At 40.5% G+C, this 22,062-nt stretch overlaps 1 protein-coding gene across 1 annotated transcript; it reads left to right on the top strand.

Moving 5' to 3' along the window:
- Positions 1-5,193: 5,193 nt before the first annotated feature.
- On the top strand, positions 5,194-21,930 carry LOC110776403 (uncharacterized). The gene is made up of 11 exons (XM_021980964.2): positions 5,194-5,629; positions 18,778-18,889; positions 18,977-18,990; positions 19,341-19,559; positions 19,716-19,787; positions 19,927-20,016; positions 20,136-20,174; positions 20,385-20,489; positions 20,838-21,003; positions 21,425-21,534; positions 21,651-21,930. Exons 1-11 carry the CDS (start codon positions 5,384-5,386, stop codon positions 21,738-21,740), a joined length of 1,263 nt encoding a protein of 420 aa, XP_021836656.1. The 5' UTR covers positions 5,194-5,383; the 3' UTR covers positions 21,741-21,930.
- Positions 21,931-22,062: the final 132 nt, after the last annotated feature.

The raw sequence follows: 22,062 nt of genomic DNA, 5'->3' as shown, positions 1-22,062 counted from the left end.
ACTCCACAAATTTTATGGATGGATTACCTTGAAATTCGATTTTTCCTTGAGAAGAAGCATGCCGGTTGAACGAAACGCCACCACCTGAAGGAAATCGCCATTGCTTGAAAGATATCGGTGCCGTGTGAAGGATTTTTGAAGGTTGGTTTCGCCATCAATCGCTTGAAAGATTTCACTATCGTTTGAAGGATTTTTGAAGTCTGGTTTCCCCTTCAATCGAAAGTTCTTAGGTTTTGAGGCTTTTAGGTTTGGAAGAGAAAGCTGGGCGCGGCGATTCTTTTTAGTTTTTGTTAAGCTTAGGCGTGGGAAGAAAATTTAGGCGTTCTTTTCTTAATTTATGTTTTTTTAAAATATTTTGTATAAGCTTTAATAGCGTTTTCATTAAAAGTCCTATAATAAATTTATAATATGACAGCGTGTGTTTATAGAGTCTTATAATATCTTGTACATATGACGGTGTTTTTTCGATAAGCGCTATAATATGTTGTTTTTAATACCTTTAACAGGGGAAGGAGTAAAAGCGCTATTAAAAAAGCGCTATTAAATGACATTTCTGTAGTAGTGTCAATTCCTAAGTTCAATTTCTATTCCAAACTTCCAATTCAAAGATACAAACCTTGGGCCCAAATCCTAACCTCGGGTTCCAATTCAAGCCCAAACACATCTCCAAAATAAAATTTCAAAATCCAAGTTCAATATCAAGAAACGGATGCCACCATAATTCTTTGTGGCACTTTTCCACTCAAAATCATATAAGGAAAGTCAAATTCGGGCGCCGGCCCCAAACCGAGCATTCCGGGCGCCAACCCGTAAAACCGAGCAAAACCCGTACAAATCAGCAATCTCAAGAAGCTTCCTCAAAAATATATCTTTCAAATACATAAATATCCATTCCTTAACCTCCAAGAAAAAGGACGGAGAAGGTACAAAGAGCATCTTTTGCAAATCGCCAAAACGCCCAAAAGGACAAAAGCGGCGCGCTGGCTTGTGCCAGCTGTCCTGTGCCACGTTAGCGGCGCCTGACGCAGGGCCAGCGCCTGGCGCAGCTTTTCCCTAATCCCAGCAAGCTTTCCTATAAATACCCCCGTTTTTCTACGAACAAATGGAGCAAGAATCACTCATGAGTAGCGAAGCTCTGCCAACTTCAAAACTCTTCAAAATTCAATATTCAAATCCTTCAATGTTCAAGCTTCAAATCCTTCAATATTCAACATAAAATTCTACAAAACACTCTCATTCAATCATTTCAAAATACAAGTTCAATGTTCTAATGTCCTAAGCAATTTGGGAGTCCAAGCTTGGAAATCAATCAACACCTAAATCTAGGTATGTTTCCGAGGACTCTCAAATCAAAGTTTCTACCTTTCTAATTTCAAGTTTACTAATCCTATGATGTTCTTGTGTTGATTAATACACACTTGAACTAGGATATGTCAAAAAGGAGTAATCTTTGAGGGGATTTCATACTTGAAACCCCACTCAAATGATCATCCAAACTCCTCCTACAAGTTTTAAGTTTCAATCTTTATGCTTTGTTTTCAAAAAACATGATTAGTAAGGTTGATACTTTTACTTTTAAAAGTGTCACTTACAACAATCACAAAATCCACACTTTATGTGATACAAATACAAAATTTCAAGATTCAATGATGTTTAAGGTTGTTTGTAATCACTTCCTTAAACTAGAATCATCTTCAAAACATGGAGTAATCAAAGGTAAGGCCTTTCTAATGTTTAAAGGTCTAATCTTTGAGATTCAAGACTCCATTTTTCAATATACAAGCTCAAGTTTCCAAATTCCAAGATTCAATGATGTTTAAGGTTGTTTGTAATCACTTCCTTAAACTAAAATCATTTCAAAATAGGAGCATATCAAAGATAAAACCTTTTTAACATTAAAAGGTCCAATATTTGAGATTCAAGACTCCTAAGTTCAATATTTCAAGTACAATATTTCAAGTTCAATATTTCAAGTTCAATATTTTAAGTCCAATATTTCAAGTTCAACATTTCAAGTTCAGTTTCTATGTTCAAAATCTAAGACACTTTAGGTTGAGCAACTTGACCTAAAGTTGAGATTTTTAGCTTTGAATCCGTGTCGGACGCACTTATTCTTAAGGAGTTGTTTGGCGTTCGGATCTCATGTGCCATAGTTCAATTTCAATATCGCACTTTTCAATTATGCACTTCAATATCGTAATTTCAATAACGTCTTTAAATATTGCACCTTTCAATTCCGCACTTTCAATTATGCAACTTTACTTGCCTAGTCCCTCTAGGCAATGTGGTTTCCCACCTAGACCCTTTCTAGGTGGTGATGTATTTTACTAATTACGCATCTATTTTCCATTGTGATGTTGCTTTACTAGTTTATCGCTTTCATCACCTCACATGTTAAATACAATAAAATACAAAGTTACACCACGCTTAATAAAGATAATTTTTGGACAAACCGGCCTTAGGTTCCCTTGAATTAACTTTAAAGCGAAGTGGTCACAATACAAAAGTAGAAATTCTATTTGTGCAAGTACTAAATTCAAACCCACATAGTGTCATAACTAGGGTTATTCGAAAATGTTTTGTGCCATGCATTTGAATATTTCTAAAGCTCGCGGAATATATAAGCATCTCGTTCCCTTGCCCGGATCTCACCCATCCGTTTCTAAGATTCAATGCATTATCCTAATAGAGTCACTTTTTAATCTTTCCAAACGAGACCCTTAAAAATGTTTTGTGGCGACTCTTTCATAATCCAAAAATACAAAGGTTCTAAAACCGCCCTCGTAGGGGAATACACTATGGAACGTACGAAAAAAACCCCTACAAATATCTTCTATTGATCTTTTTTTTTCCAGTGAGTCGTTTTCAATATTATAAAAATAACAAAAATATCAAAATATATACTAGTAGTGAATATTTGTTTTGAATAAAATATTGTGATTACATTAGTTGTTTTTTCAACTTTAATAGGACCGTGTTAATAAAAAGACTCAAATAGTATAAGATTAAATTGATTGTAGAAGTAAAACACGAAGTATAAATATTTAGCATACCTTTTTTATGTACGGAGTAATTAGTATTTCGCAATTCTTCTTCATTTTTTTTCTTTGAAGGGAATCTTAATTCCTATTATTTGGTTGATTAACGTAATCATACATAGTATGGAATATGTTTATTGAAAAATAAATTAAAATTTAACGAAATTCACTTTGGTAGCAATGAATTCTAGCAAATTCTTTAGAATTTTTTAAAGAAGGGGCATTTTCTTCTTGTTTCGCCTAGGGCCCGTAAAATGTCGAGACCGGGTCTTTCAACACATGACCGAACCCCTTTTTTACCTAATCGATTGAAAATCATGGTATTTACAGTAATAAATGAGATTATGAGGAACTTTAAGCATAGTAACGTGTTGTTAATATTGTTGGGTGTAATATGATTTTAATTTGAATTATACGTCATTTTATGGTTCAGTTTGACTAAATATATACTTGTATAGGAATGTTTGTAAATTTTGTGCCCATATTTTGTATATTTATTAACTAAGTTAATGAAAATATAATATGCCTTTTAAAATCTCTCAGACATTTTCTTCTTGTTTCGCCTAGGGCCCATAAAATGTCGGGACCGGGTCTTTCAACACACGACCGAAGCCCTTTTTGACCTAATCGATTGAAAATCATGGTATTTAGAGTAATAAATGAGATTATGAGGAACTTTAAGCATAGTAACGTGTTGTTAAAATTATTGTGTGTAATATGGTTTTAATTTGAATTATACGTCATTTTATGGTTCAGTTTGACTAAATATATACTTGTATAGGAATGTTTGTAAATTTTGTGCCCATATTTTGTATATTTATTAACTAAATTAATGAAAATATATTATGCCTTTTAAAATCTCTCAACCCGATTTGGGGTCTTGAATAAATATTTGTAAACCCGAACACGAAATTTACCAACCCGAACCCGAAATTATTTCTTTTACCACCTGATCCGACCAACCCGTTTTACAAGTGTAATTCAAATTGTTTAGAAATGACGGTGGCTTGTGACCCTAAGAGCTAAAGGTTGTGCATATCACATGGGTTTTGTTTACAAGCGTTGATGAAAAAGGTTGAAAACAAATCGTAAAGAATTCCAAAGAAAGTGACAAATAGTGGTTTAAAGGTAAAGCTAGGTTCACGGGCTACTACGTTTCTGATCCATTTCAAATACTTCCACATTTCTGAATAAACACATGTCCACTCAATTTTTGAATAAAATCAATTTCCCTTTTCAATAGTTCAACACATTTTATTGTTTTTTTAAAAGTTTTTTATAAGGAGAAAAACTCAGGCAAACCATCTAAAATCATCATTTCGGATGAAAGAATCCAAGCGAAATAGAGCTAGAATTTTAATTTAGAAACGATCTTATTTACAAGTGTTAGTTGGTCAAGTGGTGCTCTCCCATATTAAAAGGGTCTCTTTCTGTTGAAATTCAATGTTATCTCACATATGAATTGTCCCACCTTGGAGAATGAGGAGAAGAAACACCACCTTATAAGCTTGTGAATTTACTTTCACTGCTGCCAATTGATTTTAATGTGAAACCTTCATTGAATCCATACCTATTATTTAAAAAGCAACACTGTAGATGTTTAGATGACATGTGTCATCCTTTTCTTTCACTCATTATTTTTTCTTTCAATTGTTTATTTTGTTGTTTGCTATATTTTACAATTTTAATGAATCTTTCACTTCATCTTCTTCGTTCAATATCAATTTACCATTTAATAATATTCATTCAATTTTTTACACTTCATCTATTTCTTGAACACTCAATATTAATTCACCGTTTAATTTCATTTTTATATATAATTTCAACCGTCAAATTTCATCTCTATTTAATCATATACGTAAACAATAATTAATTGCCCGTTCTTAGAACGGGCTCAAGAGCTAATTTATAGTGAAATAAACTCTCCTCATATTTGTTAGGTTGGTGAGCCATATTTCATATTTCATATTTCTCAGATTTAACCCATTCCTGACTCAAATCCAACTCAAGTAGAATAAACCCGAGCCGTAACTCCTTTTTGACCTCTAAGTCTATGTTATTCACATGAGGCAGAATATACACAACTCATGAGCCCACAACGAGCCATCCATTCCATTATTTCCATGTAGCCAAAAAGATGAATGACTTTCCGAATGTCAGATTAAAATTGGTAAAACCACGTCACACATGGAGACAACTTGTTAGTTCATTCTCCACTCAACTCAAGTAAAGTGGCTTAGCCTCATTATTCATTATTCATGCCAATCACATAATACGAACAACAGAGTACTCTGTCTTCTCTTCCTCTTCTTCTTTACACTTACCTACAAAAAGTGCCCAAATAAATGAAGAAAATGTGTTTATTATCATATCCTTTAGCTCTCCAAATGATGTTAGCTAGTGTTTGGTTCCTCATATTAAGTACATTGATGAATTTGGAGGAATTTAGTGTGAATGCTGGAAAGCCGGCGCCGGTGCAGGTAGGGAACATCAGCACGGTGGATGATGCAGTGAATTTCAAGATGTATTATGGCCAGACTTTCAAAGTCATCAAAAATGGTATTGATGGAAAAAGTTATCTTCTTATCCAGGTATGTTTCTAATATGCTCCCTTCAATTACTTCCGTTCATTATTTTTGTGATTTCCTAGTTTCCTACTCTACTGTTTTTTTTTTATTGTGTCTGGAAACTAGAGTTGGTCAGAGATTCAGAGGTCATATATGGGATATCCTACTCTACTGTTTTTTTATTGTGTCCGGAAAACTAGAGTTGATCAGAGATTCAGAGGTCATCTATGGGATATGTTTAAACAGATGAAGGAGAATAATATTGATCGACGACGATAATAGAACCGAACAAGTTAATCATAACTTGGTTATATAATTGGTTAATATAGGAAACTATAACTTAACTCTATTAGGTTTAGGATTCTATTAGATTTCTAAACTAACACAACTCTAGTTTTCTAAACATACTAAAGCCCTAGATATTATTAGGGGGCAAAATACCCTCTTGGTGACATGGGCATACGTGGCAAGCATTGCTTACGTGGCTGCCAATAAGGCGTAAGGTGGCATTATTCGAACGGTATTCCCAACTGCTGGGCTCAAAACGGACGTTACAAACCCTTGATGAAGCCGGCCTTCATTACGTATTTATTATCTAATTATGAGCAATTATTCCATAAACGTTACATTCTTGTTGTAAATGCCTATAAAATGTCTTAGTCTTGTCTATTTTACATACATGATTTTCAAGCAATAAACCTACGATTATCTTATGCTATTACAACTTGCTCTCACCATATTCAATTATCTAGCTCGATCGATTGTTAGCACCCTCATCATGGCAAGTTCGCCTCTAAGTCGAATTTGCCCAAAACAATTTGGCGCCCACCGTGGGGCTGGCAATCAAAAGCAGCTCGATAATACCATTCCGATCACCATGGCTGGAAATGCTAGCTCATCCGATGCTATCACTCGTCGCTTCGAAGCCATGGAGCAGCGCATCAACATCCTCCAAAAGGAGAACGAAGCGTTGCACTCTCAAGTGAGGTCCACCGCCTCCATCGCCACCGGATCCAGGTTCCAGTACCGACGAGACACCTCCGGGTTAAACCGCCGCTTGGATCTTGACGCCCCTCCAGATCACCCCCTCCATGTACCTTTTGGCGAACCTGGGGGTCCCGTTCTCCAGCAGATCCGCGAATTCGATCCATTACCGAATCAACCCCGTTCTAACCCGAGTTGGCTTCCCCCGCCTCCAACTCAACCATCTTCTGCAGGTACATCGGCAACAGTTGTCACCTCGGCGGCTGCCCGGGTAACCCCACCTCAGGTCGGCATGACGACATCCACCATGGTGACGGCCCCCGCTCCGGTGTCTCGTCCGTTGCCTCCCCCAATGGTGACCATGTCAATGCCCCTGCCTGTTACGCTTCCGGCGCAAGGACCAACGCCAGCGATTCAAATGCCATGGGATCAACTCTTCTCTCAGCAAGTCGTCCAACCTGTTGTCAACCTGGTCACTTCGGCGCCAGGGGCACCTCCCCAGTCGATGACGGTCCCTTTAGCCAGCCAGGCGCCGCAAGCAGCGTTTCCCAATGCCAATGCCCAAATGCGCCCCGACTCTTCTCGAAACTATTCTCCATACACTCCTCTTAACAGGTCAGTCGCTCCGGTTAGTCACGGTTTCGTAACTCCTTTCCCTTATGTTGCAGGTACCCACGCTACTCAAGGAACGCCCCCTTACATGCAACAAGTGGTGCCGCAGTTCACTCCTCACCAACCTCATGGCGTATACCCGCAAAGTAACTATTATCAACATCTCCAAGCCAGCCTTCCCGAAACATTTAGCCCCCTCGTCCCGGTGCTCAACAGCATCTATGAGAACACCAATCACCAACTCCAACAAATCATGACCATGATAAACAAAATTCCTGGTGTACCAACACCAATCAAAGAAGCTAGCCTAGACAGTTATGCCGACTCCCCATATGCTGATCCCATTGATGCAATAGACATCCCGAAACGATTTAGCCCACCCAACATGCCCATGTACGATGGGACAACCGACCCAAGAGAACATATCTTGACCTACAAACAGCGGATGATGACCATTCCAGTCCCCAAACACATGAGAGAAGCCAGCCTTTGCAAAGGGTTCGGTTCGACATTGGTTGGGCCCGCCTTGAAGTGGTTGACTAGCCTGCCAAATGGATGCATTACCTCTTTTGCCCACCTCGACAACATGTTCAACCAACAGTTCGCCAGCAGCAGATGTCTAGAGAAGCAGACAAGCGACTTATACCGAGTAATCCAACGTCCTGACGAACCCCTGAAGGATTATATAGCCCGGTTAATCAGGGAGAAGGTGACTGTTCCTGAATGTGATGTTCCGACAGCCATCGAAGCGTTCAGATAGGGATTATATAGCGAAACCGACCTCTGGAGAGATTTAATCAAATACCCCTGCAAGACGTTCGAAGATGCTCAAGCCAAAGCAATGGCCCAAGTTAGGTTGGAAGAAACTCTCCATTCTCGGAAAGGGGGCAATGACTACTCAAAGACGGAAAGACGGTTGCCCTACCCCAAGAGGAGCAACGACTGCCTTGCTCCTTATTCCCGACCTCAACATGTAGCAGTAGTGGAGGAAGACGACGACTCCGACTGGAATAACAGCCCGGATCTTCCTCCAAAAATTAACGAATATTCTTTCTGTGTTGACACTGTAGGTCTGATGAACCACCTCTCGAAAATGGGGAAAGCAGTGCAATGGCCACCGAAGTCCAGCAAACCCGAGTCGAAGAAGGATCCCTCTAAATGGTGCGATTTTCATGCCGACATCGGTCACACAACCAACGACTGCGTCGCGTTGAGGAGAGAAGTAGCCTACCTGCTGAAAAATGATTACCTCAAGGACGTCATGTCAGATAAAGCTCGTGGCGTTGTCAACAAAGACGACTCTAACTCTCCATCTCGACCTCCTCCACCTCTCCCTCATACTAAAACTGTGAATTTCATTGCTGGAGGTTCTGACATTTGTGGTTTAACTTATTCTGCAGCGAAGAGACACGCCCGAGAAAACGAGATAGACAGACCAGTCCGAGCTGTAGCCGCCAAATACCTAACCCCTATATCTTTTGATGAATCTGATGCAGGGGACATCTCGGACAAACATCATGACGGCTTGGTGATATCTATTCCTGTTGGAAACTGCATGATCAAACGAGTCCTTGTCGACAATGGCAGCTCAACTAACGTGATGATGCTCGACGCCCTCAAGGAGATGGGGCTCAACCCAGACACAGATGTCGTCAAAAAATCCACCGTGCTAATAGGGTTCAGTGGCGAAGCAAAAACCACCTTCGGAGAAGTTACCCTACCCGTTTACGCACAAGGAATCAACCAGCAGGTAAAGTTTTGTGTTATTGATTGCCCTTCATCTTACAACATTATTTTGGGCAGGCCCTGGATCCACGACATGAAGGCCATCCCTTCGACATATCACCAAACCATCAAGTTCTCGACTCGATGGGGGGTTCAAGAAATCAAAGGAGATCAGCAAGAGTCCAAAGAGTGCTACAAGACAGCCCTAAAGCCATCGGCCACAAATAAATCCTCATTATAGCAATTATAGTCCAATTCCGAACCAGCAAGCTACGACGAGCCTAAATCTCAACAACTCGACGAGATCATCTTGGATCCTGCGAAACCAGAACAGGTCGTCTTTATTGGATGCGATGTACCTGACGACATCAGGTCAGAGCTCGTTACATTTCTCAAAGCCAACGCGGATTGCTTCGCATGGTCACACGAAGATATGCCAGGCATCAGCCCAGACGTCATCACTCACAAACTCAATGTCGACCCCCGACACAAGCCCGTCAAACAAAAGCGGCGGAAGTTCGCTCCAGAACGCAACCAAATTATCAACGATGAAGTTCAGCAACTACTAGATACAGGAAAGATCAGGGAGGTGAAATATCCAGACTGGTTGGCCAATGTCGTCGTAGTCAGGAAGAAGAATGGGAAATGGCGGGTGTGCATAGATTTCACCGACATCAACAAAGCATGCCCTAAAGATTCTTTTCCCTTACCCCACATCGACGCCATGGTTGATGCTACTGCGGGACACGAGATGCTCACATTCATGGACACGTTAAGTGGCTACAACCAGATTTTGATGCACCCAGAAGATCAAGAGAAAACCGCCTTCACCACGGAGCGGGGAACTTATTGTTACAAGGTCATGCCGTTCGGATTAAGGAACGCAGGCGCCACCTATCAGCGCCTAGTCAACAAAATGTTCAGAAAACAGCTGGGCGACACAATGGAAGTCTACATCGACGACATCCTTGTGAAATCCAAGAAAGCCTCGGATCACATCACGCATCTTCAGCAAGCCTTCGGCGTGTTGCGAGAGTACAGCATGAAACTCAACCCCACCAAATGTTCGTTCGGAGTCTCTTCCGGAAAATTCCTAGGTTACCATGTTACTCAAAGAGGCATCGAAGCTAGTCCTGATCAGATCCGCGCAATCATCAACTTACAATCACCTCGAAACCAGAAGGACGTACAAAAATTAGCAGGCAGAGTGGCTGCCCTCGACCGCTTCATCTCCAGGTCGTCCGACAAGTGCAAATTGTTCTACGACATCCTCAGGAAGAATGAGAAGTTCAGCTGGACTGACCAACACGAAGCCGCATTGCAGCAACTCAAGCAATACCTGTCAAACCCCCCGTTACTGTCCAAACCAAAAAACAATGAAGTGCTACAAGTATACCTCACAGTTACAGAGTCGACCATCAGTGCAGTGTTAGTACGGGAAGAAGACGGAAAGCGGCTACCTGTTTATTACGTCAGTAAGTCCTTACTTAGCGCCAAAACAAGGTACTCTCATCTCGAAAAACTTGTCCTTGCTTTAGCCGTTGCTTCAGTTAAATTGCGTCCTTATTTCGAATGTCATGCTATCACTGTTAGAACTAACTATCCCATGAAGTCAATCATGAGGAAACCCGAGTTGTCTGGCAGGATGTCCAAATGGGCTATACAATTAGGTTGTTACGACATCCGGTACGAACCTCGCACAGCCATCAAGTCGCAAGCCCTGGCTGATTTTGTGGCTGACTTCAGCCCGAGCCTCCAACACGAAGTCGATCACGAAGTCAACACACTGACCAACAATGGATCCTCGTCAACATGGACCCTACAAACTTACGGCTCCTCCAACATACGGGGGACATGCCTCGGCATCGTGCTAAAGTCGCCACAAGGGGGCACCATAGTACAATCCGTCTGTTGCGAGTTCAAAGCTACCAACAACGAAGCAGAGTACGAAGCTTTGATCTTGGGGTTGTCATTAGCACTCGACATGAATATCCGCCGACTTGAGGTACGTTGCGATTCTTTATTAATTATCAGCCAGATTAACGGTTTGTATGCAGCGAAGGACTCAAAGATGCAGGCCTACATGGAAATAGCAAAAAGGCTCGTGAACAAGTTCGACTCATGCACCTTACAAAAAATACCAAGAGACCAAAACACCCAGGCTGACGCCTTAGCCAATCTTGGCTCAAACATCAAACCTAAACTCACCTCCATCCCCGTAGTCCACTTAATGTATCCAGCCATCACCAAAGATAACCTACCCATCACCGAACAGTCTCAACCTACTCAAATGCCCTCATGGCGCGACCCTTACATACACTGGCTTAAACACAACACTGCCCCACCTGGAGTCACCCACGAAAAAGCCTTCCGCATGAAAGCCTCCAGATTTATCCTAATCCACGGAGTATTGTTAAGAAAGTGGGTTGCAGGACCGTACCTGAGATGCCTTGATCATGACGAGATTGAGTCGACATTGCGCAACATACATGATGGAGAATGTGGAAACCACGCCGGAGGAAGAAGCTTAGCCCACAAAACCCTTACCATGGGATATTTCTAGCCCACCATGAAGAAAGACGCAATCACCTTTGCTAAGAAGTGCGACTCCTGCCAGCGGTTCGCGTCCATCTCTCATCAACCTTGTGAAGTACTCCGTCCTATCTTGTCCCCTTGGCCCTTCACGAAATGGGGGATGGACATAGTAGGTCCCTTACCACAAGCGTCAGGACAACGCGTCTTCATGTTGGCAATGACTGATTACTTCTCCAAATGGATCGAAGCAGAAGCTTTCAAGCGAGTTCGAGATACTGAAGTCATATCGTTCATCAAACGAAATATCCTTAGTCGGTTCGGTATCCCTTCCGAGATCATCTGCGACAATGGTTCTCAGTTCATCAGCAACAAAACCAAAGAATTCTGCAGTAGGTATAACATCACCTTGCACACCTCAACACCAAGATATCCTCAAGAAAATGGCCAAGCCGAGTCAAGTAACAAAATCATCATCAATAACCTCAAGAAGCGCCTTGATGACGCCAAAGGAAGATGGGAAGATGAGTTACCTATGATCCTTTGGGCCGACAGGACGACGCCGAAGACGGCGACCAACCACACTCCTTTCTCCTTGGTCTTCGGTTGCAAGGCAGTCATCCATGCCGAAGTCGAACTCCCCACAGCAAGAAGCAGTTTCATGGCACCGGGAATGAACGACTCAGTCTTGGCTTACGACATCGATACTGTTGACGAACTTAGGGAAGCGGCACTGGTTAGGATGGCCTCCTACCAACAAGCCGTCGCGAACAGCTACAACAAGAATGTGAGGGTTCGGATATTTCAGCAGGGAGATTGGGTTCTGCGCAAGGTCTTCCCAAACAAAAAGGATCCTCGACACGGCAAATTGGCCCCGGCATGGGAAGGTCCCTACCAGATCGTGAGACGAACAGGACATGGCGCATACGAGTTGGTCGACAAAGACGGCACACCCATCCCAAGAAGTTGGAATGCGACACACCTAAAACTGTACCATTTCTGAACACTCGAATAATTTTTGCTTTCTAGTTTTTCTAACACAACAGGTACTCTAGCATTCATCACCATTATGTCGATACCCCCGAGAAAGAGTGGGCATGACGTATTACAAAGTCGAGAACATCTCGAACTATATACACTTATAAGAAACAAGAAGTTAAGTTCCTCTCCTCTATCTTTTTTTCTTTCCTCCTTGTATGTTATCACCATTACTGACTTAGGCATCGGAGGGCCGTTGGCTCCACCAACGGCCAACCCTCACGCCATCGTCTTGTTTTGCAGACAACACCGTGGCGACATCATAAGTATACACTTAGGAGGAATAACGAACATAAAGACTCGACTTGACTTCGTCCCGTATTTCTCCTTGAACTCTTTCTTTCTTTTTTCTCCTTGTCGTAATTTCCTCTCATTTTTATGTTGCTCCATACTGACTTAAGCATCGGAGGGCCGTTGGCTCCACCAACGGCCAATCCTCACGCTCTGCTGTGTTGACAGTATGGTGCCTACATGGTGACGAATTCGACAAGGAGAAAACAGATGAAGCAAAGTGTACAACACAGCATACAGGAAAACAAAAGTCGAAATGGTGCACGCATGTTCAGAAACACGAAGTGAAAGGAAAACAATGTTCTTTTATTCAAAAATGCTTGTATACATTGCACATTACAAATCTTACAAACTACAAAACACAATTTAGGCCATTACAAAAACGCCTGGTACACTACAATGTACACTACATACATAATGGAATACAAATCTACATTTTTTCTACAGCATACATTTCTTGCAGGTTCCCCTTTGACAGGCTGGAGGCGTCACCAAAGTCAAACTCCAGGTATGTGCCCAACCTGCAAAACAAAACACCAAACCAAACACATTTTTCAAAAAACAAAGCAAGCAACACAGAATTCACAAACCACAAATATTTACATGACTTGCCCCCTTGGACAAGCCCAAAAACATTCAAAAGACTGCCGCCTTCAAGGCGAAACACATCCACAAATATCTTTTCGACCTTCCCAAAGGCCGAACACACAAAACATTGTTTAAAAAAAATCATTGTTTAACAACCACAAACATTCAAATTTTAAATTTTTTAAGGAGGGGGGACAGAACTACTCCTGATGGTCTGCTGGGCCTGCATTCTCCCTTTGTTCGCCATCGCCTAGTGCCACCATCGTCTCGACATCGGGGCTGGTTGCAGTTGCACCCTCCTCGACGTCTTCTTCATCGCTAACGGCACCAGGGGGGATATAGTCCTCGGGGAATGCAGTGTTGAACTGAGCAATGTCTTCGTCAGGAGTCCAGTTCACATGTTTGCCCGCCTTGAACTCCTCCATCATCTCGGCCTTCATTTTCCAAGTGTAATAACCAGCACACTCGTAAATCCTCGCCTTGACTTTGGAGAGAGACGTCTTCAGCTCGTCGACCTCAGCAACCAGCGTCTCCTTCTCAGCGTTCAACTGTGCGACCTCAACAACCCCCTTCTTTTGACTCACCTGTAGCGCCTCAGCCCTTGCTGTCGCCTCCTTGGCCACACCGCCAAGACGACCAGCCTCCTGCTTTGCCTTCTTCATGTCATTTTTCAGTTTTACTATTTGATCTTCTAACATGATGACATGATGACGCGTGGCTAGAGCAGATTGCAGGGCCTGTGCGAAAGCAAATCATTTAAGAGTTTTTAAGAGTGATGAGATGAGGATGGAAGAGGCGAAGAAAATAAAAAAAAGAAAGAGCAGACACATACCCTCCATGCATCCGAGACGCTCTCGACAGTTGCAGCTACTGGGGACAAAGATTCCTGGCGCTCCCGGCTTGACGGCATCCAGAGGCGGTCAACTTCAGGCCAAAGCTGAACCCGTGGCGCATCTGCCGACCCATAGTCGTCAGGGAACTCCACTACAAGATTCCTCTTCCGAGACGGAGGCGACAGCTTTTTCTCAGCAGGCAGAAGCGAGCTGGTTTCCCCCGTCACCGTGGTGTCAGTTGAAGCCTTTGGCGGCCTCGGTGGTGACAATACAGTGATGGGTTTGGCTCGAGACACACTTCCCAGTGACTCCAGCCTCTTCCTCAGCAATGCATCCGCAGATGGGGCCTTGTCAGAGCGTGTCGACGGGCCAGTACCTGTTGATAGCATTTATTTGACGACTCAGTCTCGTCACAGCAGTTGTAAATGGTATTTCGTATTGAAAAGGGCGACGAACCCAAACAGAATGTAAACTAACCCTAATCCATGTTTACCTGTTGATGTCGACATGTTCGCAGGTTCAGAAACTTCTTCTTCTTGAGAAGGCTCCTCGCGTTCTAACTTGAGGCCGATGAAAGCTCTGTCCTTTAGAGGGACCCCCAACAACACAGTAGTCTTTTCTATGGCTTCGGCACCGACACCAACTGTGTCGAAAGATGCACCTACAAAAACACAAAAGTGAGACAAAGTCAAATCAACAAGCCCAAAAAACACCAAAAACAAACAAAATACCTCTAGCCATCCACTCCCCCGTCAAGAAGTCGGAGTTGGGCCCTAAAGTAGCCAACTCCACAAAAAAGAACCGACCCATCCACTCGCGGTCGTTCGACTTGTCCGCACCAAGAATAGCCTCCCTGTCGTCCTTGACATGCAGCAAGTACCTACCAGCCCCATAATTTTGGACCTTGTAGGTATACACAAGGTCCTCAACCCGGAACTCCATGTCCAGTTTGCCGGCCAGATGGTCGACCAGGTGCATCACCCTCCAGACCTGCGGCATCAGTTGCGCCGGCGGCACAGCCAGTGCCCTTAGAACTCCTCGCACCAGTGGCGAGAAGGGATAAGTATACCCAATTCTGAAGGGATACTCATAGAAGCACACCCAGCCGTCCGATACCCAATCGGCCCGTTCGTCGGGCTGCGGCAAACGAATTACCGCCAACGGAGGAAAACCACACTCCTCCCTGAGCGCCTCCACATCCTGCTTCCCCCAAGTGGCCGGCCGAGCATTCTTTCTGTCCAGAATGTGGGTAGGGCTGAAAATCGGCCCCTCAGTCAGATCGCACTCCACCACCACTCTCTTGTTCTTCGCACGGGTGGATTTCGTCCCCATTCGTTGCGACATAGAAGGAATCGAAGAAAGAAAGAAGAAGAGAAGAAGATGGAAGCCGAGCAGTTACCTGGAAAAAGGAGAGAGAAAGAGCGCCGATCGTTTTTTCTGGGAAAGAGAAGAGAGAGATTGCAGAAGTGATTGCGGATGGTTGGAAGCGCAGTCCTATTTATTGGCGCATATGGATGGTTGGCGTCTCCAAGGGAAAAGTCATCATGATCTTGACGCCGTCAGTGTTGGGGAGGTTAAGAGGCGGTTTCCGTTTTTTCCTTCCGTGAAACCCATTTCTCCTTTTTTTGAACTTCTCGGAATAAATTCAAAATGGGTTTGGGGACAATTGTTAGGGGGAAAAATACCCTCTTGGTGACATGGGCATACGTGGCAAGCATTGCTTACGTGGCTGGCAACAAGGCGCAAGGTGGCATTATTCGAACGTTATTCCCAACTGCTGGGCTCAAAACGGACGTTACAAACCCTTGATGAAGCCGGCCTTCATTACGTATTTATTATCTAATTATGAGCAATTATTCCATAAACGTTACATTCTTGTTATAAATGCCTATAAAATGGCTTAGTCTTGTCTATTTTACATACATGATTTCCAAGCAATAAACCTACGATTATCTTATGCTATTACAACTTGCTCTCACCATATTCAATTATCTAGCTCGATCGATTGTTAGCACCCTCATCAAGGCAAGTTCTCCTCTAAGTCGAATTTGCCCAAAACAGATATACCATAACTCTAACACTCCCCGCAATCGTAACTGTAGTAACACGAACGGTACGATTGAAGTGTAAATCATGACGACCGAAACCATCAATCTGATGTCGACACAAAAGGTACACTCATGTTCCTTTGTCGCGGTACACTACGCAATAACTGGTGAAGAGTTTGGTGTACGTGCTAGGACACGTTGAGCACCAACACAGCGCATGTACATTCCTGCTTTGGATTCCACCCAAAACCACTCTTAATAAGAGTTAGCTACCAAAAAATACAAGAAATATACTAACTCTTATTTACTACTCCCTCCGTCTCTTTTTGTTTTTTACGTTTGGTATTTTGCACGCGTTTTAACGACTAATTAATGTGCATTGAGATTCTTCTAAGTTTTTCATGTAAACGAGGAAAATTACGTTTATTTATAATGTTTTCACTCTTATCAAAATTCTGATATTGGGAAAATGAGAAAAAGTTAATGTCTTTATGGAAAAGTGTGAGGGGTTAAATGACCCAATTGATTTAATTGGTTAATATAATAATTGAGCACAAATTTTGATAGAATATTAAATTATTTATGTGATAATATAAAAGGAAATGTAAAGAACATTTTGAAATACCCAAAAAGGAAACGTAAAAAACAAAAAGAGACGGAGGGAGTACCTCTTATATAGCTTTTTCATATTTTCCATTTTATTTTTAATACAAAAATATCAAAAAGCAAGCATAAAAGCCCCACAATATTCCACCTCACCCCCTCTTATTTCTAAGAGCTACCTCTTATTTAGAGGATGTCATAATCAACCTCTAAATATGAGGGAGCTAAGAGTTACCACATTTTAACTAAGAGCTAACTCTTAAAGAGAGATAAAAGTTAAGTGTGGGCTAAGAGATAGCTAATATTGATGCTCTTGGAGAGTTAACAAATGCAGCCGGTGGGTTTTTAACTCATAACCATCGGCCATAGACTATTTGCGGAAGCGTAAAATCAATCCAAAATTATGGATAGATCCAATACCATGATAAACTAAAAGGAATAATATTGATTGACGATGTATTAGTAACGTAAATAAAGAACACAGAGATTTATCGTGGTTCACTCGATTTGTTAGCTACGTCCAGAGGAAGAGGAAGAGAAGAGGAAAATTTTATTGATCTTGATAAGTACAGATTACAGAATACAAGTAGGTAAGACCTAGGGAGTTTTATATAACTCTCTAGATAGATGCGTGAAAGCCCAAAAAATAGGCCCCAAACAGATAACCCCGGCAGATATCCGTGTTGGGGCGTTACAATAAGTGGCTTGATCGATTCAAGGCATATTCAAACATGATAGACATAGGAATAGTACAACCGTAACAATGTAAGATTAAGCCTATAGAGTTAAGAGGGATGATAGGCGCAATATGGTGTGTAGATCAAGAGCCCATACACAAGATTATAAGTAATTAAGATGTTGGACCAAGGTGCACACTAATAGGCGCGTTAGAGTGTTTGATTAGTCAAGTTCATGAAAATAAGGGTTTGCCATTTACAATTTATAACTAAAATAAATTTAGATAAGTTTAATAAGTTTAGATAAGTAAAAATCATGTGAATAGAACACATGTCAATTATATTTCTTTTTATTTTCCCTTCATTTCCTTTTACTAAACCAAACATTGAAAAATAAATTATCTTTCTTTTCCTTTCCTTCTTTTCTCTTTCTTTACTTTTCTAATAGTGAACCAAATAAAGCCTAACACTAATTTATTATCTTGATTTTTTTTAAGGAAGATGGTCAATTTTGGGAGAAATGATATTTTGGAGGAAAAAAAGTGGCAAACTAGAATCTTTTATGTTTTTAGGTTGGTTACTTGGACATTTGGTTAATTGGCTTTGTCCTGCCCAACCACCATGTCCAGCAACCCACCACCATTCCGGCCGTCACCCCAGTATCCCACCAAGAAATGAGTAGCAACTAGCAAGTCCTTAAGATGTATTGTACGTTAACGGTCCGTTTGGTAGCCGATAATAAATGGTGGGAATGGAAATAAATCTAAGTATTTTTTGACAAGAAAAATAACATCACAATGACCATGGCAATGAAACTATATTTGAAACTTGTTATTTTTCTTCATAAATTTCCATTTCCATCCAATACCACCCCCAAATGGTAATGGGTGGTAATGGAAATTTCTGAAGAAAAAGAAATAATTTTGAGTGAGCTAGAATTACCATGGGAATGGATATTGATTTTCGTTACCGATTTACACACAAATTCATTCTCATCGCCACCATTTATGACCGGCTACCAAACGAGCAGTAAGAGCATCAATATCCAATTCATTTGACACGTACACCTTCTAGGAGTTAGTTAAACATCTTTTGTACAAGGGATATATCTAGTTTTATTTATTTATTTTGAAGGATGGATATCTAGTTGTTTGTGGTAATATACGTACACACTCCAGTACACCTACATGTTACACACTTGATTAACAACAATGGGCTTTTGGTCTTTCTTTCAATCACAGAATAACTCAAAGATGGCGGGGAGGACAAAGTACTGCACAAATCGGATGAAATCATTCGTCATCCCATTGTCGAATTACTCGCTTGATAGTGATACTTTTCCAGGCATCCCAGGTAAAGATGTAGATCCATAACAAACTTTTATTCTAGGGGTTTTGTCTTTCTAATGTGCTAAACACTGTTTTCTGTGATTTCCTGCAGTTTCTTTCCTTGAGGTAAGGATTCTTTCCTGGCACGTACTTTCTGCAACATTCTTAACGCTTATGAAAATAGCACATACCCTATATTTAGTAACTACATACATAAGGTAAACATTGTCCTGTTTCTGAATCTTATTGTTTTTGCATCATGCAACTAAATACAAAATGTATATAGTATTGCCTTTATTAAATCAACAAAATTGATGAAATGAGCAAAATAACCATTGCTACTTGCTAGGGTACAAGCTTAGTGTTCGCAAGTAATAATGAGTTGAATATTTGGACATTTAATTTCTCTAGTTTTGCAAATTGATTGTTGATTATTCTTAATGACATTATGTAATAATATGATATGGTTATGTTAGCTTCTAGGTTTGCTTGGGACTTGTAAGGGTATCACTTCAAATGAAATGGCATCTCAGTGTTTATTGAAGTTATATGATGGAGGGGAACTTACAATTGTAAACAAGAGTGAAACAGAACAACTTTCTCAGTTTTCGGCTTACTTTACGAGTTCCACAGACCAACCACCAGCCTGCAATATTGCTACTTTTTTACCAGCATCTGAAGATTACCCTCTTCAGGTTTGCCAATTTCATTTGTATCTACTTCTGTTATGCATTCCCTTTTGTTTTAGCTCCTTGAAAAACATGAGAGATTTATTACCGCCATGTTCTATTCGACTGATTTTAACTTAACTGAACCGATTAATTTGTTAACATACGAATGTTAATTGTTAGCGTGCAGAGTGGATCAAATATATTGCCATGTTCGCAAACTTGGAATTCAGAGCAAACTCAGTGTATAATGCGGTAATTGTGCTTTAACGAACTCTTAATTATTAGCTTCTGAGGATCATGAATATTGTTGTAACCCTCTACTGCTTTCGCCTGCTAAAGACTGAATACGTACCTATTTTAAGGATCAAATACATTAATTATATGTTTGTAGGTTAAACAAAATTATATGTGCTTGGCAAAGATGTCGATAAGCAGAAATTCGTCGTTCAAACCTGTTGTTGCTTGGATGCGTTATGAAGATGTAAGTGTTCCTCAGAAAGTTTCAAGTAAATGCATATCAGCATCCGTACAACGACCGTACCACTGACTACAAAGTGTTGAACTGTGAAACTTTTAATAGTGTATTTGTGTTTGGTGCAGGGTACATGGTCCTTCACAACAGAAGCCTACAAAATAAAGGTTATAAGACTCATAACTTGCAGTTTGCACCCCACTATAATTTGATGAAAGATGCACTTCAATTTTGTCATAAAATTATAAAATGAGTAATGTACTAGTATCATGGTTGTTATTTTGAATTTGTACTATTAAACAAGTAACATTGAATGAATACATGATATTCTTTGGTTTAATTATTTTCCTATACTAAATGGGGTACGGTTGATGCAGTTTGTGCAAGATGCGGGTGGAGAAAATGTAGATGAATCCATCAACAGCATGACCTATAACATATCAATTCCTGATGACCTAGATCAACTTCATGCTATCTTATGTGTCAGTTTATCCATCTCTTCTATCATTGCATTCTGCATACCATCTTTTTCTATTTCTCAATTCCGGGCATGTCATTTGTTGTCAAGTCAATCCCATCTCAAACCTTGATTTTCTATACACTAGTTTAGGAAAACAATACGTTCAACTTTATGTTCACTCATAAACAATTTAAAATAGTCGGAAACACATAAGATTGCGACAACTAAAAGTTGTATTTGAGGGAAAATTACATTGTATTAGATCGATTTACCAAAGCTTTAAGTTTGAGCATATTCGATTGCATCATATAATCATATTTTTATTTATTGTTAGGCTTTGTGTTAACTTTAATATAAATTTGTTGTATAGTCGGTGGATGCAGTGATAGATGAAACATACACAACTGATCCAATTGCATACAACATGACTACATTCCTCCAAAATGTTGGAGTTGAGGATCAATCTTGCTTTGCTTTCTTAACAAACCAAAGCATTTGGAGATATGACAAAAGAATGCAGAATAACGCTTCACTTGGTCAGTATACATCACTAACTCTTCTTTTACTTTATTTTTATTTTTTTTAACCTTTTTGGATTATGTAGCCATGGACTCGTGTGTCAAGCCAGACTCTATATTATGTCTAGTAGCAAGCCGAATGGTCAGGGTGGATAAAGAGCATAACCAGGTTAAGAAGTAATGTAGTCAAGTCATCTGAGATCTGCTACATTCTTTTTAATATGTTATACTTCTACGAAGTATAATATTTGTATAATATAAACTTTCTACTTCATAAAGTACGTAGTATAACTTTTACGAAAATGCATAAAAAGTTCTATATTTTAAAATATATGTTTTAAGCGTGACTTGAAAGCGGAGGGGGTTAAGGATATGTACGTATAAGAGATAGCAGAACAGTTCCATGAAATGACATTATGTTATGTTTGTTATTCTCAAGATTGGTACGATGGTGCTGTGTCTCAACCTCAACTAGTATTAGCAGACTTGATGGAAGCAATCTTTCCCACAGGAAATTACACAACAACTTATTTAAGGAACATTGCTAAGGTACATATTCTTTGTTTTTTACTCGTAGTTTTTTAATAATAATTTCCGAGGGAGTAATCCCAATAATTATAATAATCAAAATCATTTTTCATACTCCATATTTGTTTGTGAAACAGGGAGAACTGATTGCTGACATTGCGAGCTACGACAATTGCAATAGCGATCCCTTTAGTCCTTTGGAGCCAACAATCATACCTTGTCAATAATACTCTTTTTGCATCTCTTCAATTTTGATTTTTGAGTTAGAATATTTCCCCCTTGTATTATTGTTAGGTCCAACTTAGGATAAGCGTTACGTAATGACTTACTAGATATATATATTCATGTCTTTAAATTTTAAAATAAATAAATTATTAAGAGGTTTAGCCCAATTGAAGCAAGCCCATTCTCACTTAAGGCCCTTTTATCTTGTACTTTCGGGTTGTTTCTTTACTTGTTTTTTAGCCAATATGTTGTTGTTGTTTTTTTTCTGATTGTAAGCAAGGTTAATCTGGTCTTTTGTAGTACTAGGTTAGCCACCACAAATGA

Source organism: Spinacia oleracea, chromosome 4, assembly GCF_020520425.1.
Source record: "Spinacia oleracea cultivar Varoflay chromosome 4, BTI_SOV_V1, whole genome shotgun sequence".
Classification (NCBI taxonomy): Eukaryota; Viridiplantae; Streptophyta; class Magnoliopsida; order Caryophyllales; family Amaranthaceae; genus Spinacia; species Spinacia oleracea.
This window is presented reverse-complemented; position numbering and strand designations above follow the sequence as displayed.

Coding starts and splice junctions, on each gene's coding strand:
- LOC110776403 (XM_021980964.2), top strand. CDS start 5,384: ATGAAGAAAATGTGTTTATTATCATATCCTTTAGCTCTCCAAATGATG. Junction 21,004..21,424: donor GCAGAATAACGCTTCACTTG/GTCAGTATACAT, acceptor GTTATTCTCAAG/ATTGGTACGATGGTGCTGTG. Junction 21,535..21,650: donor ATTTAAGGAACATTGCTAAG/GTACATATTCTT, acceptor TTTGTGAAACAG/GGAGAACTGATTGCTGACAT.